The 26,768-nt window shown below is 42.8% G+C and overlaps 1 protein-coding gene and 3 long non-coding RNA genes across 12 annotated transcripts in view; 2 read left to right on the forward strand and 2 right to left on the reverse strand.

Moving 5' to 3' along the window:
* The window catches only part of LOC144369209 (uncharacterized), a 40,001-nt gene extending 39,599 nt beyond the window's left edge, over positions 1-402 (reverse strand). For 4 of the 8 annotated variants that reach the window (XR_013428694.1, XR_013428692.1, XR_013428691.1 and 1 more), the window contains exon 1: positions 1-401. This is a non-coding gene — a long non-coding RNA (uncharacterized LOC144369209). The other 4 variants (XR_013428695.1, XR_013428693.1, XR_013428690.1 and 1 more) reach the window with 4 other exon arrangements.
* LOC144369208 (uncharacterized) lies at positions 389-13,640 on the forward strand. 2 transcript variants are annotated; one of them, XR_013428687.1, is made up of 3 exons: positions 389-523; positions 3,785-3,970; positions 13,501-13,640. It is a non-coding gene; the product is annotated as an uncharacterized LOC144369208 (long non-coding RNA). The 2 variants fall into 2 exon arrangements; XR_013428688.1 differs by having other exon boundaries at positions 3,785-3,920; positions 13,501-13,639.
* Positions 12,808-20,760, reverse strand: LOC144369207 (augurin-like). Its single transcript, XM_078028398.1, has 4 exons — positions 20,473-20,760; positions 16,124-16,171; positions 13,599-13,756; positions 12,808-13,176 (listed from the first exon to the last, which is right to left on the reverse strand). Exons 1-4 carry the CDS (start codon positions 20,549-20,551, stop codon positions 13,015-13,017), a joined length of 447 nt encoding a protein of 148 aa, XP_077884524.1. The 5' UTR covers positions 20,552-20,760; the 3' UTR covers positions 12,808-13,014.
* LOC144369210 (uncharacterized) overlaps positions 19,881-26,768 on the forward strand; it is a 10,326-nt gene continuing 3,438 nt past the window's right edge. The window contains exon 1 of the long non-coding RNA XR_013428697.1: positions 19,881-20,562. This is a non-coding gene — a long non-coding RNA (uncharacterized LOC144369210). The remainder of the gene's footprint in view (positions 20,563-26,768) is intronic.

The following is a 26,768-nucleotide window of genomic DNA, read 5'->3' on the forward strand; positions in this document are numbered from 1 at the left end:
AACATATGCCCAGGAAAGCCCTCGCCAGCAGCTAGCCGTCCAGGAGGCCCTTGGAGGCGGTCACTCAAAGCAAGGAGAGTGGCAGGCTCCTTCCCAGGGCCCCTGTCCTCCTGGGCAGCAGTCCCGTCCCCCTGGCTGAGGAGCCATTTCCCACGGGAAACCCCAGCATCCAGGGCCCCGTCCACACGGTCCCTGGGCCACGAGGGGCAGCCGCAGGCCTCACTCCTAGGAAGTTGGGGACAGGTGAGGAGGCCAGTTAGTTGCTGTCCCGCCCTAGGTCAGCAGCTGAGCTGACAGCCCGGCAGGCGGGGCGCCTAGGGTCAGGCCCTCCGCCTGCAGAGGTGGACCCGGAAGCGCAGCGGAGCCGTCGCCAGGGAGACGGGGGCGGGGCCTGTGCAGGGCGGGAACTTTGAGCCGCTGTCGCGGGGAGCTCCGAGGGGGAGGAGCCCGGAAGTAGCGCCCAGAGGCGGGGCTGTGGTTTCCGGATGGAGGGTCCAGCTCCCGGGGTCCGTGACAGGAGAAGGTGAGCTGCCGGGAGCCGCCCCGGTCTAGGCGCCCACACGAGGGTGGGACCCGGGAGGACTCTGCCGCCGCCCTGGAGCCTCGGTCCCGGCTGCCTGTCCCTTGGAGCCGCCGGGGCGGTCCCCACAGCGCCCACCGCGGACCCCGCGTCCCGGTTCTCACCTGAGGGCCCTCCTGGGCGGAGCTGCTGGTCACAGCGGGTGGAGTGTGACCTGCAGGGTCCTGTGCAGGACGCGGTGGCCTCAGCCGTGTGGCCTGGACCTCAGAGGAGAAGAGGTGGCCTGACCCGCAGGCCCCTGGAGAGGGGAGGGCGGCCCAGGTGACCTGGGGGCAGGAGGCGGTTTAGAAGACGGAATTAGAGTAGATGGGGTAGAGAGAGAAGATGGGAGGGGAGGGGAGGGGAGGGGGATAGTGGAGGATAGGAAAGGCAGCAGAATACAACAGTCACTAATAGGGCATCATGTAAAAACGTGGATGTGTAACCGACGTGATTCTGCAATCTGCATTTGGGTAAAAATGGGAGTTCATAACCCACTTGAATCTAATGTATGAAATATGATATGTCAAGAGCTTTGTAATGTTGTGAACAACCAATAAAAAAAAAAACCAAACCCACCCCCCCAAAAAAATAGCAAAAGAAAAAAAATAAAACACAGACCCCTCAAGGTATTTCAGGTTTCATTGACACACTCACACATCTGTATCCTGTTTTTTTTCTTTCTCTTTCTTCCTTAACTTCCTGATTTATAAACCCCTTCTTGTTTTCTTCCTGGTCCTGGCTAACACTGTCAAGAAATCCTACAATTTTTCAAGCATTAACTGAAGCAGTCTAATTTATGAAGGTTTATGTGTCGGTGCAGTGGAAAGAGCAGTGACTTAAGGTAGGGATCAAGAAACCATCCTGCGGGCTCTGGTTACTATATTAAATTAGAAACAAGAGAAGGGAATCAGATCATTGTTATGGCCCCATGCAATCAAAATGTAGCATTCAGTGAATCCAAATGGTAGTGGTTTATTACTCAAATGTAATGATTGCATGCTAAGTTTATGGCACTTGCCTAAGCATTTCATTTAGTCTTCATGGTAACCATGAGATAGTACTGATGTTTGTCTCATTTGACAAAGGAGAAAGTAGTCCACAGGAGCTAAGTAATTTTCAAATGTGGTGAAGCTGGTTTTTTGTTTTTTGGTTTTTTTTTAGTTAAAGCTGAAATGTTTCCTCTTGATGCATCTTCTTGTTGTAATTGTGCTTGAATTTTCACGTGGCCAGAGACTTTTGTTCACCTTGGAATGGAATGAATTTTACAGCTCTAAGGAATTTTAAGTAGCATTAGTTTTAACCCCTAATTGTACAGTTAAATCAAAACCTAGAAAATGTAAGTTTGTAACAACAGTATGTGTAAGAGGTGGGGACAGCTTTTTGCTTAATAAATAACTGAGAATGAGTTGAAGTTGCATTTTCTGATTTTAAAATATGGAAAAAAGTATGTTGTTTGGTCAACTTCAAGATTTATTCAAGAATTTTTAAATTTTTATTAGACGTTATGCTTCTTTTTGTGGCACACTGGAAACATGAATGAGAACAGGTTGGTGACCCCTCCACCTTTTTTTTTTTTTTTTTTTTTTGGTAATTGGGATTGAATCCAGGGGCACTTAACCACCACATCCCCAGTCCTTTTTTATGTTTTGTTTAGGGACAGGTTCTTCCTAAGATGCTTACGGCCTCCCTAAGTTGCTGAGACTAGTTTTGAACTCATGATCCTCCTGCCTGGTCTTCCTGAGCAGCTGGGATTACAGGCATGTGCCTCCACACCAGACAAGTCGGTGACATCTTTCAGCCAGGAACATTGCCCAAGAAAGAGATCATCAAGTTTGCCAAGAAGCAAATGATTCTGTTACAAAAAGGGTGTTATCAGGGTGACCGGGCACAGCTTTGCATTCCTGGAGTCCTAGTCACTCTGGAGACTGACAAGGAAGGATCACTTGAGTCTAGGAATTTGAGAACAGCCTGGGCAACTTAGTGACACCCTGTGTCAAATTTGAAATAATAATTATAATGAGGATAAGTGAGAAAAGAGAGGAAGGAGGAAGTGACTACTATTTGGGCTGAAACAGTTGGACATGTGATGATAATTGCTAAAGTAAAATGATGGGTACATAGAGATTAATCATACCATTTTCTTCTACTATTTTATTTCTTCTACTATTTTATTTATTCCATAAATAAAAAAGGAAAAGAGAAGGTAATATCATTGTATAGGTCAAGTTAATATTTCTCTAAGTGTCTCCTTCTTAAATATGTTCTAGCTTATTGGTTTTGGAGGGTCTTTTTAGAATGTGTTTATCCATTTAGTATTTTTCATTTCTGGACTGAAATCTTTTAAAATTATTTACAATTGGAAAAAGAAATTTAAAAACTTAAAAAACTGTTGCTGGAGGAAGTGATGATATTATTATGGTTGTGAATATTGCTTTAATTTTTCTTTGCTTAGGGGAAGTATCATATGATAAATAGAATTTCCCTGAGGGCTGTCAGTTAACTAGAGACTACCTGGCTTCTATTCTGTTCTTCTGCTTCTTCTCTGCCCTTGATTAAGTTTTTACCACTCTAGGTAACTGGAAAAAAATTAAAATGGGGTTAATGACCTCTAAAAGCCTTTCTATGTGAAATGAACATTCTTTCCCCTCTTCCTCTCACAATCTCCCTTATTATAGAGGAGTCAAATTGAGATGTTAAAGACACAAAGTTGCACGCCCAAACATATAGTAAGAGTCCTTAAGTAAAGTTATAAAAGATGGCCATTCCAGGAAATCTGGAAATCTTAGTCTTTTTCCCATTCTTCCCTGTCCCTCTCAGAGAAGTTGAGCATGCTCAGAACTTTAGTGACCTGTAGATAATATAATCTGCACCTACATTTCCATCCCTAGATGTGACTACTAAGATCTGACCATTCTGTCTCCTGCCTGGGGAAAAAATCCTTACACATTTCACTTGTCGTCTTCTCAAACTGAACATGACCAAACCCCCTCCTCTGAGTGAGTCCACAACACCACTGGGTCTTGTGCCTTTTGGCTTCAGAGCTGCTTGAACTTTCCTTTTGCCTTTATCTTCCACCTGTATCCGTTGTAAGACCCATGGTTGCATCACTGTATCCCTCAGTGTGTCCTCTCTCTCTCTCTCTCTCTCCATTTCTCTGTCTCCTGCCTCATGAAGCCTCTGTCACCTGTATTCATCCACTTGTTTGGTCCGCTTGTTTCCTAGGTCTGCCGCACCATTTCCTGTGAACTGGCCTTTGGTGATGTTCTTCTAAACTTCTCCACTGCTTTCCTGCATCACCCCTGCCTCCTCCCATTTGATATAGTGTCTCATCATTCGCTTTCTGGTTTGTCTGTCTCATGTGAGTAAAGCACATCCTTCAGTGGCTTCCTAGCAGTCAGTACGTAGGAGGTAAATTATTACCTTGTTTAGTATTTATAATGCCTTTATTCTATTGTTTGAGTATGGCTCTAGGTTGATATAGAAGTCTGAAGTTTTCTACATGTGTTTTGATTTTGTTTTGTCAAGCAGTATAGTTTCTATTGTTGGAATACTTTCACATAAATGTCCAGAGGAGGGCAGTCCTAGAGCTGGTTTGGTCTCCCTGTGGTGTCCTGAGGACACAGACTTCCCTCCTTTTCTTGTTTCTGCATCTTCATCCTGTCAATCTGGGAGACCAGGGATCTTAAGTTTTAGTTTTATAGTGTCTATTCAGAAGGCGGGCAAAGAAGAAACAGTTGACCCTAGAGGTTGAAGGAAACAGGCTGCAGAATATGCCACAAGACTTTTGGAAATGCTGTATAGAATTTCATTTTCATTTTCTCTAAGAAATGTCATTGGGTCTCTTCAAATTAGTGCAGCCAATTTGGAAAGCAGAATGGAGATTCCTTGGAAAGCTGGAAATGGAACCACCATTTGACCCGGCTATTCCTCTTCTCAGACTATACCCAAAGGACCTAAAAACAGCTTACTACAGGGACACAGCCACATCAATGTTAATAGCAATACAATTCACAATAGCTAAACTGTGGAGCCAACCTAGATGTCCTTCAGTAGATGAATGGATAAAAAAATGTGGCATTTATACACAATGGAATATTACTCAGCACTAAAAAAGAATAAGATCATGGCATTTGCAGGGAAATGGATGGCATTAGAGAAGATTATGCTAGGTGAAATTAGCCAATCCCAAAAAAACAAATGCTGAATGTTTTCTCTGATATAAGCGGGGTGACTCAAAGTGGGGTAGGGAGGGAGAGCATGGGTGGAAAATTACCTCTAGATAGGGAATACGGGTGGGAAGGAAGGGGAGGGAAAAGGGGAATAGCAAGGATAGTGGAAGGAGACGGTCATCATTATACAAAATACATGTATGAAGATGTGAATTTGGTGTCAACATACCTTATATACAAACAGAGATATGATAAGTTGTAGTACAAAGATATATTAAGAATTGTGATGCAAAAAAAATAAGAGAGCTCATATATAATGGCAAAAAATAAAAAAAGGCTGCTGAACAAGGCTTTATTGAGATTTTGCTCCCAGGTAAGACCCTCCAGACCAACAGGGCAGGTCTGGGGAGAAGAGTGTGTGGCTCAACTGGACTGGAATTTTTATTGGGCTTAGAGCAGGAAGGGGGGGCTTGGACAGGAAAAGAGTGTTTTTAGAGTCCCTTGTCCTACTAGGGTTGGTCGGAGGAGCTTGCTATGATCCAGGATTGGTCTGCAGACCCTGCTGATTGACAGGCGGTTCTGTCAGTGCCTGATTGGTGGTTCTTTCTGCGAGGGTTGCTTGGTGTTTTGTTCCTCTACCACCTCAAACCAACCTAACAGGCACCTGCCAGGACAGTGTGGCAGTGTTTGCTGTGATCTCCCAGCTCCTCAGCAGCAGCTGTAGTGGGGTTGCTTCAAGATGACTCCCATCTCAGCTCTCCCAGGCCTGTTGGGAAACAGAGCATCTTTCAAGCACCAGTGCACAGTGCAGCCTCTGGATCAGCTAAGATTGAAACTGGTCTTAAAAATCAGGATCGGGTCCTTGTTCCGGTTCTCAATGAAGATTAAACACCTGAGAAATGCCAGGGCAAAGACAATGACAATCAATAAAAAATGAACAATCAAGAACAAAGAAAAAAAATTTTTTAAAAAGGTTTACTTAAAGGATAGAATAGAGAGAGAGAAAAGAGAGAGACTCCTCCGGAAATAAGGAGATCCAGAGCTGGTACCCAAGAGAATGATTTTAGGTTTCTTTTCTTCTCCTGTCCCCTCTTCCCATCCTGCCAAAAGGTGACTGAACATTGGGAAAGGAGCCATCCAGCGGGTACCTCTCCCCATATGCCCAGAAAGGCAGAAAAGAAGATGCCCATGGGGTACTCATTAACATCTCCTTGCTGGGAAGAACAGTTGCCTGGAGGCTGGTAACCTTGGCAACAGGTTTTGAGGAGGAGGAAGTGTTCTGGAAGTATTAGCATTTTGTTTCTTCTTAAATTAGCCCCCTTCTTCCCCAACCCAATCATTTATTATCTATGCTATCTGCCCTTTGCCCCAGTGAAGCAAAGACAGTTTGTGGGGGAAATAAAACAGACTAGATATCAAATGCCAACCTACCATAGCATAAAATTTGGAGAGGGAATTCAAGGCACATGTATACTTCCTGAAGAAAACTAAGACTGGCTATTGGTTACCTGCAACTGTTGTGGAGTATAGTATTAAATACTAATCTAGACCTTGAAAAGAAGTAGAGGGGAAAGAATCATTGAGCACTGAAAATCAAAAGGGTCCAAATGAAGGAAGAGGGTGAGAAAGAAATAAGTGAAATAGGGCAAGTCAAAAGTCCCAAATGTCATGTTAGAAATAGGGGCTGTGACTGTAGCAGAGCTCAGTTGTTGAGCATGTCCATAGCTTGTTTGGGGTCCTGAGTTCAATATACAGTAAAATAAATAAGTACTCATCACAATAAATACATGGGTTAAATTCTACAGTTAAGGCCTTAATTGTTCTTTTAGAAACAAAACAAAATTCAGCTAATACTCATTATAACAGACATATCTAAAGCACTCAGAAAGATTAAAAGCCAAATAAAGAATAGATAGACCAGTAAAGTATTAACAAAACAGAGAGGAAAATTCAGGCCAAAAAACAAACAAACAAACAAACAAACAAACCATTACTCAAAATAAAGAAATTTGCTACATAATAATTCCATTCACCAGGAAAATCTATCAGTTTCAAATTTGTATACACTACACTATTATGTATCATCCCATAATATACAAAGCCAAATCAGCAGAATTAAAACAAAACATGATCAAAATCATCACCAGAGCAAGAGTTCTTAGTAAATGCTAGAATGACAGACAGAACACACACACACACACACACACACACAAAAGAAAAAAATACCGCAGTAAGGAAAAAGAAATGTGAATGGTAAAACAATGCAGTTTGAATTGAGGGACATGACTGCATTGCATATCTGGGAAAGATTTTTTTTTTAAAGCACACATGGAACAGTGCTGGCCATAATACACTTCGAAGGGTCCGCATCTGACAGACCACGTTGCTTACCATAATGCAATTAAGTTAGTAAACAAAGAAAGATGATTAGAAAATTCACTCACTTGGAAATTTAATAATACAATCAACTCATAGGTCAAAATATAAATTATGATTGAAATTGGGAGATTTCACCATCTAATTTTTCACATCAAACTCCTGTGGCACAATACTTGAAGTATTAAGTGCTTGTGTTGGAGGGTGGGAAGGCTCAAAATGGAATGTAAAAATAATTAAAATCAAAGACCTACAAAAATGGAAGAAAAAGAAATAAAAACAGAAATTTGTGAAATAGAGAACATAGACAAGGTGTCAGCAAAGCAAAAGCTTCATTGGGATGTGAATCATCTTTTAAGGGGGCAGAAATAAAACTAAATGGAAAAAAGAACACAATCACACATACGAAGAAATACAGACAAGACAGAAGAGCAACACTTCACACACTTCAGAACTTTGGTATCGTGGATAACATCCTGGAAAAATAGAAGTAAATAAAACAGACTAAAAAACACAGATCAGAATAATTCTTTAAATGTAAAAGAAATGTAATCAATAGTCAAAATTTTTCCCAAAAAGAAAATACTGCATCCAAATTTCTGTATCTGAATTCAGGAAACAGATAATTTCATTCTTACCACTGTAACAAAAATATTAGCGAAAACACTCTGAAATCATTTTATAAGGCCAGCATATCCTTCACACTCAAATAGAGCAGAAAAGAATGAGAAGGAAAGCTATGGGCCAATCTTATTCATAAGTGGTGGATGCGAAAATTCTAAATCAGTGTTTCCAAACCAGATCCAGCAATGAATGTTAGCACATACCTGTAATCCCAGTGACTCGGAAGCTGAGGCAGGAGGATGGCAAGTTAAAGGCCAACCTCAGCAACTTAAAGTCTTAAAATAAAGAAAGAACTGGGGGGTATAGCTCGGTGATAGAACACCCCTGGGTCAAACCCATAGTACCCCTCATACACACACAATATGGTTAAATTACAAAAATTCAATTACTTAATTGATTAATATTAGATTTTTTATTAATGAAATTCACCATATTAACAGATTTCAAAGGAAAAGTGACATTTTCTCAATAAACAAAGAAAACCCTTCCATAACCATATAGAACATAAATATTTTTTTCTTAGCACATTTTTAGAAGTAAATTTTCTTACCTTGGAAAGGGGAATGGCACTGGGTAGTTTTAGTGGTCGACTTGAGCAAACTGCTAGTCACCTGGGACATGGTAGAGCATGCTTGTGGGGTATATTTTTGAAAGTGTTTCCCAAGATAGGCATGTGGATCTGTGAAGTGAGTGGGGAAAACCTTTCTGAATATGGGAGGCCAGGGCCTGGATAGAACAAGAAGGCAGGAGAAAGAGGGAACACAACAACAGAAGAAAGAGAGAACTCCCTCCAACCTCTAGGCTTTTCCTTCTAGAGGGGGCTAGTTTCAGTTGCTATTGCCCTTGGACACCAGATACCGGGTTCTTTGGCTTTGAACTCTGGCACTTGTACCAGTGGCCCTCCATAGGCTCTTGGGGCTGCTGACTTATGATAGAGGCTACATTATTAGCCTTCCTGATCCTGAGTTCTGGATTCTTGGACTGAGCCATGTAAGCAGCCTCCCTGGCTCTCCAGGTTGCAGGTAGCTGTTGTGGAATGTTTCATCCTCTCTGGTCATAAGAGCCAATCTAGTGTGTGTGTGTGTGTGTGTGTGTGTGTGTGTGTGTGTGTGTGTGTGTGTCCACTCACGTGTACATACAAATGTTAATTGCCTATTGGTCTGTTCTCTGGAGAATACTGAACAATACAGACATCTACAAAAAGCAACCTGCCGACCTAGCTAAAGGAGAAGCATGGGAAGAACTTCCTTAAGATTAGAAGTAAAAGATGTCTTCCATCACCCTCCCATTCTTCTCTTGAGCATTGCTCTGTGCTTTGGGCCAGCCCTCTCAAGAAACAAAACAAAAGCTGTAAGGATGAGAATATAAAGTGGTGGAGCTGCTGTGGAAGACCATATGGCTATTCTTACAGAAAAATTAAAATAAATTATCATAGGATTCTGCAATTCCAAAGAGAATTGAAGCAAGTTGTTTTGGTCAGCTTTTTTCCCCCTGCTGCGACTAAAAGAATCCAACCAGAACCATTGTAGGGAGGAAAAGTTCATCAGAGGGCTCACAGTTTCAGAGGTCTCCAGTCCATAGAAGTCCAGCACCATTCCTTTGGGCTCCAGGTGAGGCTGAACACCATGGTGGAAGAGTGGGGCATAGGGAAGCAGCTCACAGGATAATCAGGAAGTAGGGAGAGAGACTCCACTTGCCAGATACAAATATATACCCCAAAGCCTCGTCCCCAGTTCCCACCTCCCCCCGCCACACCAAACCACTTCAGTTATCACTCAGTAATTCCTATCAGGGGTTTAATTTATTGATTGGGTTAAGACTTTCACAACCCAGTCATTTCTCCTCTGAACTTCTTGCACTGTTTCACACTTGAGCTTTTTGGGGACACCTCACATTTAAACTATAACATTCTGCCCCTGGCCCTCACAACCATCTCACAGCAAAATATATTTTGTCTATTTCCAAGAGTCTCTGAGGCTCAATGCAATCTCTCATTGTGAGCTCCTGTAAAATTAAAAGCAATTTACAAGTATCCAGTATATAAAGATACAGAGTAAACATTTCCATTCACAAAAATTGGGTCATAGAAAAAAGGGATGGTACCAAAGCAAGACTGAAATCCAGGTAGGCAAAAAAAATCCTGTAGTTCTGTGTCTGGCCTCTGGAGCACACGGCATCGTGATGTTCTCTCCAAAGGGCTGTGTGGCTCTACCCCTGTGGCTTTTTTGGTTGCAACCCAAGTGGCCTTTCTGTTGACTTGTCTCTGCTTAATTCCTGCAGCTTTCCTAGGACAGTGCCCCACATTATTGGCATTTCTTAATTTCAGGGGTCTCCACTGCAGCTTTGGCTTCCTCCTCAAAACTCTATATCTTGTCTTCTCAGGGAGTGCCTGCAGGGACTCCGACCCTACTGCACTCTGCCTTGCCTCAAAGCCTTCCTTTGAAATCTTGGTAGAAGCCTCCATGACCCCCTAACTCCAGCATCCTGCATTCCTGCAGAACCAGTACCACCACATGGTTGATGCCAAGGTCTGCTGCCATCTTGAGCAGTAGCCAAGCCTCCAGAGACCTTAGCTGGAGCAGACTCTGGGTGGCTGAGCACATTGAAAAAACTTTCTAGGCACCTTTGTGCAAGAAGGATTTCTGACTGGTCTCTTCTCAAGAGAATTTTCACTTTTACTCCCTTGAGCCTGAGATAGAAGTGGTCTTGCTCCTTCTGAGATGCCCTTAAGCCATTTTTCTAATTGTCTCTGGGCAAAATCTTTAGCATTTCTGTAGTGGCAGTAATGTCTTTAACAACTACAACTTCCTTAGCCCCAGTTTTACTCCTGCCTTTCGAGTTCAGGTTTCTCGAATCTTTCTGCTCTGCTTTCTGCTCCTGAATATCATAGTAACTTGGCTAAAAGCTGCCAGTAGTACCCATAGCACTTGCTGAATGCTATACTGTCCAGAAATTTCTTCTGCCAAATAAGAAGTTCATCACTTTTAAAATCAGCCTCACAGAAAGTCTCAGGACATGGACAAAATGCAGAAACAAAACAGCCAGAACAAAACAGGAATGGCCTCTAGTCCAAATTCCAATAGAGTCATTCTCTGAAGCCTCTTGGGCCCTGTCTTCACTGTGCATGATCCTATTGGCATTCTGTTCTTCTGAGCTCCCAGTAGAATCAGCCATTAAGCTCCACTTACAACAGTTTGAAGCATTTCCAGCTGGCACTGGTAAGCATCTCAAAATTCCTCCCACCAAATGCAAAATATACAAAAAGCTTCTGAGCCATATGGTCAGGTTAGTCACAGCAAGGACCCCACTACATGGTACCAATTTCTGTTTTAGTCCGCTGTTTCACTGCTGTGACTAAAACATCTGACCAGAACAATTTTAAGAGAGGAAAAGTTTATTAGAGGCCTCACAGTTTTAGAGGTCTCAGTCCATGGACAGCTGGCTCTATTCCTTGGGGCTCAACATGAGGCAGAACTTCTTTGTGGAGAGTGTGGCAGAGGGAAGCAGCTCATATGGTGATCAGGAAGCAGAGAAAGACTGCAGTTACCAGATTCAAATATATACCCCAAAGCCATGTCCCCAAGTCCCACCTCCTTCAGCCACACCCTACCACTTTAGTTACCTCTCAGTTAATCCCTATCAGGGGGTTAAGATTGGGTTAAGACTCTCACAGCCTAATCATTTCTCCTCTGAACTTTCTTGCATTGTCTCACATGTGAGCTTTGGGGGACACCTCACATCCAAACTATAACACAAGGGCACAAAGACATACTAGTGTACCCATTCTCGTTGCAGCATGATTCATTATAGCCAAAAGCTGGAGGTGACCCAAGTGTGCATTGACATAAGTGGATAAACAAAATATGGCATAGATGATGGAATGTTATTACACCTTCAAAAGGAAAGAAATTCTGACACACTACAGCATGATGAACCTCAAAGGCATGCCACATGAAATAAGCCAGACACAAAAAGACAAATATTGTACATTTCTGCTTGTGCCAGGAACCTAGATTAGTTACTTTCATAGAGAGAGTAACCAGGTGGTGGTCACTAGGAACCAGGGAAAGGGCCATTTGGGGAATTACTGCTTAATGAGTTTCAGTTTGGGAAGGTGGAAAAGTCCTGAAGATGGATGGTGATGATATGAATGTACACCTAAAAATGGTTAAAATGGTAAATTTTGGGTCATCATATATTATCACAATTTTTTTATAAAAGTCATATGAGTCTTCCCAAGAAAGAAACAGATGAACTTTAATATGTAATTGCCCATAACCACTTGTGCTGAATCCAGTGTTTCCTGATAAATCCAGGGTTATTATTTTTAACCTAAGGTTTATGAAGGAGAGTGTGTTTCAGAGGCAATAAACAAATTTGGCCTATAGAGTCTTTTAGTGGAAAAGGAGGAAAAGGCTTTCATTAGATTGTCACATTCCCCTGGAAGTGTGAGAGTGCTTCAGAGTTGGCCCTGCCAAGCTCCCATCTCCTCCCTGCAGGCCCTCTGCAGCTCTGCCTCCTGTGATGAGTAAGGGCTCAGGTCCCTCACTGTCCTCCCCCGCTCCTTCCCACCTCCTTCCTCCTTCCCTTCCCCAGCCCCATATTTTTTTAATATAATATAAATTATATTCTTTAATCTTCTTAAATTCTTTGAAAAAGTTTGATTTTTTTTAATTTTTAGATGAGTATGGCACTTAAATCAACTTAACTTCAGATAATTTTCTATTGCTCTTCATTTCCTGAATGATCTAGCTTTGTTTCCTGGGTTGTCCAGCTGTGGCTCAGGGGCTGGAATCCAAAAAGCCTTCAATGCCTGTGGAATAATTAGAATTCTACAAATCAAGTCTTGTAACTGGAAATCATTTTCAACTAGATTTTCTCCTGGTTTTATATTTTGTACTTAGTATAGACTGCATTTTAATCAATTGAAGAACTCTTTGTTCATTACAGTGTCTGCCTGGGATGTGGTAAAAATTGCTATGATCATAATGGCTCTCAAAGGATGCTTCAACTTTAAAACATCAGAGGAACAAGAATCGGCACCAGCTTAATTTTCATCCAAATAAATTCTGAGACTTCTATTTTTGACAAAATGCTTTTATTTCCAGTTTTAAATGATATATTGTTAGAAGCTTGCATGAAATATCAAAAGGTGCTAAGTCACAAAAACTGTCTTAAAAAGATCCACTGAAATAAAGCACAACAGAAACCGCATAGAGTAAGGGACTGTGAGATTCCTAAGGGAAGCACCTTGGGTTTCGTGTACATGTGTGGCAGTGGTGGTCAGTAGTCATCATAGTTGACACTGGCTCCATGCCTAAAGCTATGGGGGCTCCGGGGTCCAATGGCAGAGTCTTCATCATAGTGACGTTGGTAGTAATCACCATAGTAGTCATGTCCATTTCGGTCTCTATTTAGCCAATAGGTGATGTCATCTTCAAATTTCTGGAGGAAAAGAGAAAGAATGATGGAGAATGGATTTAAAGACACATAGTCCCCTAAAAATCACCACTTACCAATGGCTTTTCTCTATGGTGGATTTTCTTCAATGATTAACAATGCTTACTATGAATAACTATCTCCTTCTAATGTTCTTATACACAGATATCAACATGACCAGATACCAAAAAGGGGTATTTTTCCTTAAAAGATTTTATGTCTCCACCTTAAAACTTTTGTTGTACTAGTTGTAAATATACCCAGACCCAGCACCAGAAAATAGACTAAACCAAATAGCCATGTCTCATTTCTTATGTCCTATTTCCCCAGCCGGCCTCTCTCCCCACCAGCCCACCCTGCAGGAAAGTGCACCCACCGCTTCGTCAAAGCCTCTCTCACCAGCCCACCCTGCAGGAAAGTGCACCCACCGCTTCGTCAAAGCCCATGTAGAGGAACTGCTGGTACCACTGCTGCACCTCTGGCCGAGTCCGGTCCCACAGCTGCCGCTTCTGGCGCTTCATGCTGCTCAGGAACTCTTTGGCTCTATTCTCATCCATGGCCACTTTTGTCTCAGTCAGAGCAGGTGCTGAAATGAGCAATTTCCACCCCGAAATTGCAAAGAATAATTTTTTTAAAAAACAGCAGTTTTTTTTTTGTTGTTGTTGTTGTTACTAGAATCGTACTGTGGGTTGAACTACTTTTTAAAATTTATCCATAGTAATTGTACATATTTATGAGGTACAGTGTGATAACTCAGTACACATGCAATGTATAATGATTCAGTTGATAATTAGCATTACTATTTCCTTAACCATTTATTATTTCTTCATGTTGGGAAGGTTTGAACTCCTCTCTTGGAGTTCTTTATAAAATATGTAACAAATTGATATGAACTATATCACTAGAACATTAGAGCTATGCTGTTGAACATTGGAACTTACTCCTCCTACGTACTTGTCATCCAATCTCCAAGTTTCCCCTTTCCCTGAAGAATGTGTAATAAGAATTGTAATGCAAAAAAAGAGAGTACATGTATAATGGCATAATTTTGGTGTGAACATACTTTACATACAGAGTTACAAAAAATTGTGCTGTAAATGGGTAATAATGAGTATAAGGCATTCCACTATTGTCGTGTATGTAAAATACAAGTAAGTAAATAAATAAATAAAAAGTAAATAATTTAAACTAAAAAAAAATGAATAACTTTTGTTATTGGAGTGTAGCCACTCTTATACACCGCATCGTGTACAGGATGGCTTTGCCTCTTGATTATTCTTTCATGCATCTGAGAAAATACAGCTTCATGTCATCAGCTCCATGCTCTTTGCTCACAGCATTTTCTATATGTGTACAGCCACTTAAAAGAACTGGGACTCACTTTCAACATGTAGCTTTTCAGGGTAGCAATGAAATTCAGCTCATCCCCTGAAGATCCCCTGAAGCCCAGGGCTCAGCAGGGGCTGGTGGCTTAACCCCTGGCCTCTTCATTCAGGAAACAGAAATGGATATTTAGTGCCACACATGCTTAAAGTGTACGTTCATTTCATATATAAGCAGGGAATGTAGTGCTTGTTTAGGGGATGAAGTAAGAAACCCACCTAGCAGTGCAACAGGTGTTCGTCTCAGGCTGCTGGAGGACACAATGTCCTATGGAGGCGTCTCTAGGCCTCATTGTCTGATCACTACCCATTCTGTTGCATCTCAAAAGGTTCTAACTTTTCCTTGAACTGCTTCCTTTAATGTCTTCCCGTCATAGTCTCAATGTCTTAAATGGTACCACTTCAGTAGGATGTGCCTAGGAGACTCGGTGTTGTTAGGAAGAACTTATGGGATAATGAAACTAATATCATGGATAAACATCAGGGCTTGTTGCATGGTCTGTACACAATAGGTGCTTAATATGTGTTTCTTGGCTTCATGTGAATAAGATTCAAAGATACACACCCAGGAGTCACGATTATCTCAGCAGTTTGCTCACGTCTGATAGGCTGGCGCTGTGAGAGCTGCTCACCCCCAGGCATCTGTGAGGTGATTCTGTTATGACCAACCAGCCTAGGGAGGAGACATTTCTTTCCAAATCAGAGATAATCCAGGGCCCTGCGAGTGGCCAGAACGAAGCTGACAGCCCCCTCCCAGGACCTACTTTCTCTGGGAGGGGTCACCTGAACTCCAGGCACCTGTAGGGGATCCCTGAGAGACAACTGAGAACTATGGGAACAAGTGATTAAGGGCCTCACCTTGGAAGCAGACTTTAGCCTATGAGAATCTTCTGTAAACCAGAAGGGGGAGAAAGAATAAGTGATCAAACTTCGTATCAGAAATGTGGTTGCACTTTTTAATTTCTAGGATAATTTTATAGAATATACTGGCTGGGAGAGGAAAAATGACATTCATGAGACCACACAATGGATCAAATTGACCTGGCGGCAATAGGCCCAGAACCCGTATTTTGTGACTATTTTAACAACATCTTGCTGCTGTCTACAATATTCATCTTAGGAGCACTTCTTCCAGCAGAAATTGGCAATTAAAAGGTATCCCTATGGAAATGCCCTTCCACAATTTCTAATTACAGAGAATGCCACAACTCTGCAGTTCTAAGCCCACTCCTGCAATGACTTCACATGCTCTGAAGGATATGCCCAAGTTTAGATACAAGCTCTAAAGTTCTTCATGGATCTAAAATAAATAGCATTCAGTTGACACTGTTGCACTGTTTTGTCTATACTGACAGCTTTCCAAAAAAGAACCTACACACATTTACCAGCAATAATATTTATCTAATCAAATACCACACCACATACCCACAGAATAAACCCTTCATATCTTCAAATCTTTTAAGAAGTAAGTACTCTTGATTTTCCAAATACAAGACTGGACACATTCAATATTATCATTTCATTTCCATCCAGTTAAGAATGCATCCCTTATCCATTTGGGGCATATTTACCTTCTTGTTTCTGAAGCATCTGCTTGAGTTTATTTGCACTTATGCCGCCTAAAGGAATAAAAACAGAAATCAATTTCAGAGTTGCACTGAATCCTTGAATTTTCAACTGTAAAAATAAGTTGGTAAAAAATAATCTCAGACCCCTGTCTTGATTGCTAGCTTGGTAGTGTTGCATATTTAACACTTTTTGCACTCTGATTATTCAGGAAAACAATCTGGGGTTCCTGAAGCTAATGTCAGTGATGACTATGGCTGACCAAGGACATTACAACTGGAGCTACTTCCTGGGATAAGTGACGTAATTCTTGGAGGCCTGGTGTCTAATCATGAAGGACAGCCATCTATCATGTGTATCTTCCTGAAATCATTTACTTCATGGTGTAACTCCTCCATCCAATGGAGTCCCTCAAGTTCCTATTCATCCCAATCTTCAGAATATGAGATTATGTGGAAGTATGGTTTTGCAGAGGAACTATGTTAAGGATCTCAGAATGATTATTATTCTGGATTCAGGGTGGGCTCTAAGTCCAGTGACTGGTGTTGCAAAGAGAAAAGGAAAAGAAAAAAAAAACCAGGCAAGGCAGAAATTAGGACTTGGGCTGCCACAAGCCAAGGAATATTCTTTAGCTCTCTTAAAAATCAGCCCAGTTTTGTACTTTGCTCTGATCATCCTATAATCAAGCTTTTTGTGGGGGGGTGTCTTTTTCATTTTTTTTTCTTTTTTTTAAATTTTTTTAGTTGCTCAAAACATTACAATGATCTTGATATATCATATATTTGATTCAAATGGGGTACGTAATCTTAATCTTATTTTTCCACGTGTACAGATTGCAGGACCACATTGGTTATACAGCCATATTTATACATAGGGCCATACTAGTGTCTATTTTATTGTGCTGCCCTTCCTATCCCCCCTCCCCTCCCCTCTTATAATCAAGCTTTATTAAAATCATTTGCTATTTTATTTATTCTGTTTTTGAAAGAGTTTCTAATAAGACCAGTTATTTTAATAGAAAAATAACATGTCTGTCCTAAAAGAAAACCCACCTCATTGACCATACAGAAGAATTTGATCCTTAACTGCACTTGTCTCATGAAAGGTGGACCCAAAGCCTCCAGAGAAAACACTTGAAGCATCCTGAGTAGTGAGTAGAGCATCTTTAGGTGCAGAATGGGGAAATGCCTTCTTGACAGGGTTCTTAACCTCAGTCCATGGACAGATTCTAAATTGTCCAGAGAAAGAAAATTGTGCCTCCGTCTGCAAAGGTACAATTTTGGTGGACTAGAAGCCAAATGCTCAAAAGTATCTGGGGTCAAAAAAAATTAAGAATCTCTGCTTTGAGCTGGGGGTGTAGCTCAGTGATAGAGCATTTGCCTGTCTGGCACAAAGCTCTGGGTTTGATCCCTAGTCCTGGTGAAAAAAAAAAATTAAATTCCTGTTTTATTTGTCAATAATACTTTAATAAAACCAGGGGAAAAATTTTTTAAAAAGAATCCCTGCTTATATAATTGACAATGTAGCAGAGGAAATATGTCACAAGAGTCACCAGCTGGCTGCTTGCTGCTCTAAGCTGAACTGTATTATTAGTGTGCCTGTGCTTACAAAATTTGAATGTAAACCTCTCTGGACCACATTGCTCACACAGCCCATGGTTTCTAAGCAGCCTCCTCACCTATTAACCCCTGTAGGCTTTGGGATCTGGGGGTTACCCCCTTCCTTTCCAATAGTTTCACCATCCAAGGAACCTACTGGCCTGGCCTCTGGGATGGGATAACAAGCTTCTAGAACTTACTAAACTATTTTCTCCCAAGCATTTCTGTCATAACTCATGGGTACAGTGGCCACACTTTCTAGCTCTCCAAGGGCAGCCTTAATTTACACCAATTGTCCTGATCAATTCATGACAGTGCCTCCTTTTGCTCTCCAGAACATTCCATTATGTATGATGCTTATATAACCATCCTCTATTTGTAGAGGTTGACTGACATGGAAATGGCTTGGGAAGCATCTCTAGGAGACCGCACTAAAGGGAGGGGGATAGAAGTGTTTCTTGTCCTCTTGTCTTGCGTAGGAGGGCTGGGTGTCTGCAGCAACCTCAGGGACTGCTCTGATATTTGATTCCGTCCACAACCTCTCATTTGAAGAGGTCATGAAAAACATGGAGTGGTGGTCAAAGGAGAGTGTCCAGGGCAGACTAGGGCCCGAGGATGTGTAATAGGAGAAAAAATTGAAGACATTTTGGTATACACCTATAAACTTCTGGAAGGAGGACTAAGATTTGACCACTGGATCCTAGATTAGGGCATGAAGTAACGTTTTCAATGCCTGGGCAGCCACCAAAAGATGACACAAGTGGCCCGAGAAGTTTCTGTTGGGAGATACTGAGAGCAACTGAGCATAAATCAACAGAGTTGAGTGCTTGACCAGGCTACCATAGAGAGAATTATTTGATTAGATGGGGTGGGGCTACTCTTAAAGGCTGAATTTCCCTTCTAACCTTAAGAAGCAATGAAGAAATCTATGAAAATATTTGCCAAGCAGATTGATACATTTCTTGGCGCTAAAATTAGCATTCATAGATGGCATAAGACTTGTCAATCTCTGAATACTCTCAGGTAGTGCATACAGAATTATCACTCCTCCATCTGTTTGCTTTCTGTGAAAGTGCTTAACAATTAATGAGTGAAATGTGGTCTTACATTGAAATAGATATGGGACTTAGGTATTTATCATAAGGCTGCAATTTCTTGCAGCGAATGTCTGTTACTACTGTTCCAGAAATGAGAGTCCCTCCAAATCTCAGCTATGCCACTGAACGGAATAAAAAACAAATAATGGATGTGATGTATTTTCTGTAGACATTTTTTTTTATCCCAACATCATCAGTTATTATTTCTAGGCTGTGTTAATAAGCACTTTAGTATTTATCAAATCTAGTTACCTGAATCAGATTGCCTAGCAGATTCAGAATTACAAGATGCCCCTTTGAAGGTGCTACTATTAATAAATCTATCAAGAAGGGATCATTTTCTGCATTAAATTTTTTTGGATCTCATAAGGAGTCACCTTTGGGATTCCTTAGAGATTTTCATTTTCCATCAAAAGACCTTCCACATGTGTTCAACTTAATGAGGATAATATTTTAAATGACTTCTACAGCAAAGTTCTTGGCATGGACTAAAGGAAATATGAGCCCTGGAAATGAATGGCTTATAGCCAGCATTCACATGACTTATTCAGATGTGCTTCTTTAAATGTGAGAAAGAGGAGGGGGTACATGCATCATGTGATGGGAGATTACTGATTAGTTTCACCTGTGGTTGTAGTTTAGAATAACAACCTCCCCAGCCTGAACACTGCCCACCCCCCATTCTAAAGATTCTAGGACCCCCACCCCTTGCCTGTGTCCCCTCAGCCTGGAGTTTGTTTTGAATAAGCAAAATACAACAAGAGAGCAATCGAGTGGGCCTTCTATTTCCATTAGATAGGGCCCAGCTCCTTTGTGACAGAACAGGCACCAGTCTCAGGTGCTTGGGCAAGTCAGTCACTTTGTGCTTTCTGGCCCCAGGTCCCTTAGCAGTAAATCTGAGGTTCCAATACCTGAGTTGTAGCCTCAAAGATGCTACAGGAGGTCAGCTGTGACCCATAAAGGATCCAACCAGGGGAGGGTGGTATCTCAGGACAAAACATATACTTTGGGATTGAGGCTCTTAAGGCAGAATCTGTGGATCAGGAAAGCTGTGCCTGCCCACTTCCTTCACTCTGAGTGTGCCTGTGAAGGCACTTTAAATGGAAAATGGCCAGGGAATCATCCACACTTTCAGCTTGTTCTCTGAGAGATCCAAGAGATGGAGAAGGTAAAGCATTACTGCTTGGAGAGCAGTTCCCTCTCTGGGGTGAGGCCTGCCCTCAGCCTTGCAGACCGGAACCATAGTAACTGTTTCCCAGCGCCTGCCTGGAAGGGCATCCTCCTCAGGATGCCATCAGCCTCTCCCTCGGTTCCCTCCAAGGACAGACACCACCCGCGTTAAAACCCCCGGAGTCCCTTGCATTACTCCCCGAAACTCCTCCTGGCTACCTTTCAGACCTCTTTTCACAGGGGTGCCTCTCTGATCCGAGACCCTCCGCCCTGGATCCTGCCTCTCTTTCTCCGCCTGCTGGAGCGCATCACTTCTCACCACTTTGGCAGAAATTTAGAACTTGTTCTGCTCCAACCTCTTGGTCCTGTTCAGGCTGAGGCTGGGCCCCAAGGCCGCATCCATCTCTGCCGGTACCCAGGCAGCGCCTCCCTGTGTCCGCCCCACCCTGGGACGAGGCTCTGTTCTCCGCCTCTCATGGCCCCACTCACCTGGACCAAGGCACAGCAGCAGGAGCAGCGCCAGCCCGGTCAGGGCCAGGACAGCGGGCCGCGTGGAGGACGCGACCATGGCCGCGGAGGGTAGGCAGGAGGGCGAGGGCTGCACGCGGAGCTGCTGCACGGGGAGCCTGGGCGGGCGGAGAGAGAGGAGCAGGCTGCCGGCGCCGCGGCGGGAGCTCCGGGTGTCCTTGCCGGGGGCGGGACCCGCCTGGTGGGCGAGAAGCCAAGCGGGCTCCAGGCCCAGCGCCACCGAGGCCAGTTCTCCCTTCCCGCTGGTGAGACTCGCTGGAACAGAGAGCCCAGTGGCGTGCACAGCCCGCTGCAAAACTGTGAAGACCAGTTAGGTTCCCCCCAGCCAGGGAGGGGCAGAAGGCATCCACGGGATGCCCACCCTGCCAGCCAGGCTCCAGGGGCTCCGCACACCACCTCACCCCACTCTCCCCGCCCTCCCAGCAGCTCAGACTGCTCTGTGGTTCCTGCTGGGCACAAATCTTTTTCTATAAGCTTCCCCATCTCGGTTCTGTCTGGGCTCCAGACCCTGCTCCTTCCTGCCTTGGCTTAGAAGGTCACCTCTGGAATTTCCTTCATTCCTGAGCTGCATTTAAAGATGGCTTTGGCGGTGCTGTGTCTTGTGATATATGAAAGACTCCTCAGTCTGGGTCCAGAGCTGCAGCTCAGGAAAACATCTAGCCACTCCTCTGAGAAACCAGAGCCTCTGAGGCAGCAGCCCTTAGCAGAGCTGGGGCTCCCCTTTGGGCCCTGTTTTCCAGGCCCCCTAAGCCGGCTGTGTGAAAGGGCAGTGACGAGAATGCCAACTGCAAACCCAGTTCCAGACCTGTTCACTGTGGAGGACACCGAGAAGCCAAGTAGGACTGGGCTGGAGCTGGCGCAAAGGTAGAGCTTTGGATTAGCCTGTCGAGGCCCTGGGTTCCACCTACCCCACAGCAACAAACAAAAGCAAACCTAAATTCAGAGGCAGCTGATGACCTGTGATCTTCATTGACTTTCTTGTTTTTTAAACCTCCCAGTGGCTAAGTGCTTGGCACCTCTCCCTGTAATGAGCTCTCCATGTTATGCAGTTGCCTTTCTCTAGCAGGCAGGAGGGGGAAAAAAGTCTGTTAACTTGAGTTCACAAAGACAGATGGGGGCAACTAAAGAAGAAAAGTGCTTAGTGAGCCTCAGAGTGACAGGACAATGACTCCAGAGGTACAGGCAGCCTGCGGTGGTACCAGAGAGAAGCAGAAAGAAAACATGACACATCAAGAATCTTAGAGAATGCTGGTAATCCCTTCAGGAGACCAAATTTATAAAAAGCAACTGGGTATAGATTTAATTTCACCTGAGGACAAGGAATTTATCCACTAGGAAGAAAATCAAAATGAGGTTAGGAGCCACCTTCCTGGAAGATTTTTCTTTCTCCATCTTTTAGCATCACACTTAACATTTCTTATCCTCTCAACCCCTCCCTTCCCACTGACAGTTAAAAGTGCAGACCGGTGGTTTTGTTGGGATTTTGTTTTTGTTTTGTTAATTCAAAGATTCTAAGGGGCAAAAAGTCAGCATTAATTAACTCACATAGTTGTAAGACTTAAGATAAAATAAACATTAAATCTCAGTTTCAATGGTCTATATTTTTTTTTAAAAAAAACCTTGATTATTATTTTGAGTCATATATTGAATTGATGAGACCATCAAGGCTCCCACAGAAAAGAGTTTTAAATAGCTACAAATATGGTGATAAGACTATTTCTTGAGAATTAGACCTTGTCTGCTTTCCCCAGGGAAGGAATTCACCTGCCAGGTACAACCTGCTTAAGCTGACATTGTTGGGTGTGGGGACCAACAGAGCAGCCATATTCTCCATGGAACAGCAGTGATGAGAAGATTGTACTTCAAGTAAATCTTGTCAAAGCTAAGTTCATACTTTCTAAAAAAAGTGAAAATGATTGCCATTTGATATAAAGGATCTACTAGGTATCCCCTGGGGCTCCAATGTTCAGTAGCAAAACAAGAATGGTTTGTGGGAGACTTTATAGATCCCAGTTAAGTGGGACATGATACATCCAAAATAATTACTGAACTCTCCAACGCTACCAAGGGTATGATTGCCCTCTATAGTAATGCTTTTGTTGGAATAGATCATCATACGGAAAAGCACAGCAGTCAAATGCACCATGATGACTGAGAAACAACCTGATCAGCCACTGTTTCCATGTGCAACACAACAGTGCAGTTTGGAACAACCCTCTTCCAAAACATTTCATCAATGTTATAAAAAGAAAAAAAAATACTCTTAAAGAATCATAGTTACCAACTGGAAAACATTCATTAATGAGAAGGCATGTTAAAGGGTAGGAATTATGCCTGTATCAGTTTAACCCAATTCAATTTAATTCCATACCAATATCTGCTTCTCAAAATGCTCAGTGAACACCTTTGCCTGGATAGCATTTCAGAGAAAAATGCCTTGGGCCCCACGCTTCTTGTCATATACATCATGAGCCTCATTTTACCACCACCAAGAAAATTGGGCACAGGGCTCTCTCGTTACCTATATCATTCTCATTTTTCATGCCTTCTCATTTAAGCTGGTCTGGGGTTATTCTGGTCCCATTCTTGGAAGATTTCTTTTATGTCTCACAATTTTAGAGGAGAGTTTAGGTCCTAACCCTTATGGGTACTTCTCTAAGTAAGAGGTTCTGAATTCGATAGTGTCCCCCAAGTTCCACATGAGGAAACAGCTCTGCTGATAAACCACAAGTGTCCTGTAGCAGGGGGCAATTCACTCTACCTTAGAGGTTCTCCAGTGTTCTGCTGAGAGACCCTAGGAACTGCTAAATGAATTGTCTTTTATTTACGTATTTGCTCAACAGTATTTGCTCAGCGTCTTAATCTGTTCAGGCTGCTCTAACAAAATATCACAGACTGGTGGCTTATAAATAACAGAAATTAATTTCCCACAGTTTTGGAGACAGGAAGACCTAGATCAAGATGCTGGCAGATTCAGCCCAGTGTCAATGTAGCTCAGTGGTAGAGCACTTTCCAAACGTGTGAGGCCGTGAAAAAAAAAGTTTTGTCATCCTCCCACATACAAGGCCCTCTCTGTAAATCTGGTCTGATTCTGTACTCCATTGTTTTTAAAATTTGGCCTGAAAATGCCAAGGAGTTTATTTGCATGGTTTCTTGGGTTATACTGCTGGAAATCTGATCTGCTAGGTCTTGAGTAGAGCCCACGAGTCTGTAATTCAATAAGAAAAGACAAAGAAGAGGAGAAGGAAGAGGAGGAGAGAAGAAAGCATATCTGATGTGAGTGGTGCTCAGTGGTTATGTGAGAAGCTCAGCTCATTTTCTCCCACCAAAACTTACCTCTTCCCCTCAGTCTTTACCTGCCTTTAATGAGACACATATTTTCTCCCCTCATAAGCCACATTAAATGCAGGGACCTCATTTCTGTGATTTAGCAGGGACAAAGTCCTTTAATTCCTGTTCTTTCTGCATCACCTACTCCCTGTGATCATAAATCACCTCTTCTCTCTAGGCCTGGGTCTGTAAAATGGGGGAAGTATCGTCTAGCATATAGAGAAAAGGCCACGTGGATAGAACCTCGTATACATTTAGCATTCAGTAAATGTTAAGAATTGTGATCATGACCCACCTCCCCTCCTGCCTCTGTGTCATGACCCTAGTACCCCTCTACTGTGGGCGGTCTTCCTTTCCCCAGCCTCACAGTCCAGGCCCAGTGCTCACTCATTCTGGGCAGATCCCAGTCCACCCCACAGCCATGTCACACACTGTCAAGCTTCTGAGACACCACCTGGGCAGAGGAGCATGTGACGTGCCCTCATCCCATAGGGGTGCCATCAGCTGAGCACACCTGGGAATTTCTGCAGGAAACACAGCACAGGACAGAGGACAGCGTCTGGTGTGGAATCGCCACCAGTCACAAGAGGCCCCAGAGACCATAGACCTACGCGGTGCCACATCCAAGTTGACTGGATCTCAAAGCCAACAGTGATCTTCGTTTTAGATCACGAATTGTTTTGTAGGTGTGAAAATGGTATTGTGGTTACTTTTTAAACCACTTATCTGTTAGGACTATATTCTGGAGTAAAATGATACAATGTATGGGACTTGCCTTAAAATATTTCAGGAAATGAGTGACATTAATAAACCTTTTTTTTTCCAGGAAACCATTTATGCAGTCCTGGACCCCAGTTGTGAAGTGTACACTTACTATGGTCTGAATCTTGTGCCCCCCCCCAAATCCACATGTTGAAATCCTAATGCCCCAGGAGGTGGGGGTCTTGTGAGATGATGAGGTCATGGTGGTAAAGTCCTCATTAATGGAATTAGTGCTTTTATAAAGGAGATTCCAGGGAACTCCCACAGCATTTCCACCATGGGAGGACACAGTGAGAAGGTGGTATCTGGGAACTAAGAATGGAGCCCTCATCAGACACTGAATCTGCTGGTGCCTTGATCTTGGACTTCCTAGAGCTGAGGAAATTAGTATCTGTTGTTTATAAGGAACACAGTTTATGGTGTTTTATTATAGTATCTCAGACAAAGCAAGATAATCAGGGATCGTTATTCCATTTTCTGCTTCTATGTGTTTATAAATTTCTATAATAAAGTTAAAATATAGGGTCTTAGTGGCACCCCATAACCTATAAAGTAACCTACACGTGAGTTTCAGCCTCTTTCTTTAGCCTTTATACATGTGCAACACTATTATTTTCCCTTATACTTACTGTAGTTTCCCCAAAACTTGTTTCTTGATTCATAGCTTCTTGGCTTCACTTACCCAATTCCCACCCTCGAGTTGGTACCTCATGTCTACTAGTTACTTTTTCAGTTATGCGGTCACTGTTTCAAAACAATTATTTCATTATAGTCCGCAGTTTTGTAGTTCACAAATTTGAGCAGGGCTCAGCTGGGTGGTTCTTCTGCTCCATGTGGTGCTGAGGGAGCTCTCCTGCAGCACTCAGCTGGCAGACGGACCAGCCTGAAGAATCACACACAGTTCTGTCTGGTGCCATGGCAGGGATGGCTGGAAGGCTGGACTCAACTGAAGTACCTGCATATGGCCTCTCCTATGTGGCATTTTGGGAAAGAAATTCCAAGAACAGGTGTTCCAGAAGATGAATTCCAAGATGAGGTGTTCCAAAAGACAAAGAGTGAGCTGCCAGGATCTTAAGGTCTTGGACAGGGAAACTCTCACAAGTGGATGCCATTGCATTCTATTGGTCAAAGCAGCCATAAAACATAACAGCATTCAATGGATGGGCAGAGACCCCATTTCTCAATGGCAGGGCATCAGGGAATTTATGGCATTCTTTAATCCACCACACCCATCTGTCTTTGGCCACACTCAGATGCTGCTTCCCTCTGCAGGCCTGAAGCACCCAGCTTTCTTTTGAGTTCCTATGACCTCTCTTTTCCCTTAATCATTTCATAATTCTTAGATTTATTTGTGTCCCCCATGTCTATTTTTTCCCTTAGATTTTAGGAATTTTAGCTCCTTCATTTGTTTGTTCCCTTTTTAAAATTTTAAAATTGATCAGTGAGTACATGTTACCACCTAGAAGTGAATTAATCTGAGATTATGCAAATTTGGTATAAATGAAATAATTTCATATGACCCCCTTTTTGTTTTTCGAAGTTTGATATTAGAAGAGGATATGGTATGTAGGATGGCAGCTCGTCACAGTAGTGAGGACCAGTAACGAGCAAAGACCATGGTGTGGAGAAAACCCTGTCAAAGGCCAGCATTGGGTTCAGATTAGCCAAGAGGACCAGCCACCATGGAGTTAATTTCATGCTCAGTGGTGGGTCCTGGAAACTCATTTCCTGTTTATTGAACAAGTTTCCATGTTGGAATTTTAATAACTTTTGCCATTTGAAATTAACTAACTGTAGCCAAAGGTGGGAAAGAGGGAAAGTTTGCTTTCAGCCTAAAAAAATATTGAGAAGCACAAAGTCCTTATTGTGCAAGTCTCTAATTCACAGAAGGGCTCTGTAGAACAGGACTTATGAGAGGTACCTGGGGCTCCAGGGAAGATGTGGCCCCTTAGTGTCTATGCCCAAGACCCTGGGCAGATATGGCCCCTTAGAATGAGTATTAACTCCCAGTGGGATCTGGATGTAGCCAAAGGAGCTCTGGGAGAAATAGCCTTCTTAACTTCAAGGCATTTGGTTCGATGAGATATTATTAAAACAGATTAACACATCTAATGAGGTCAGTTTCCAATCTCTTCCAAACGTTAACTTTTAGAATTTTAACCAAA

The sequence above is a fragment of the Ictidomys tridecemlineatus genome, chromosome 12 (genome assembly GCF_052094955.1).
Source record: "Ictidomys tridecemlineatus isolate mIctTri1 chromosome 12, mIctTri1.hap1, whole genome shotgun sequence".
In the NCBI taxonomy this organism is placed as follows: Eukaryota; Metazoa; Chordata; class Mammalia; order Rodentia; family Sciuridae; genus Ictidomys; species Ictidomys tridecemlineatus.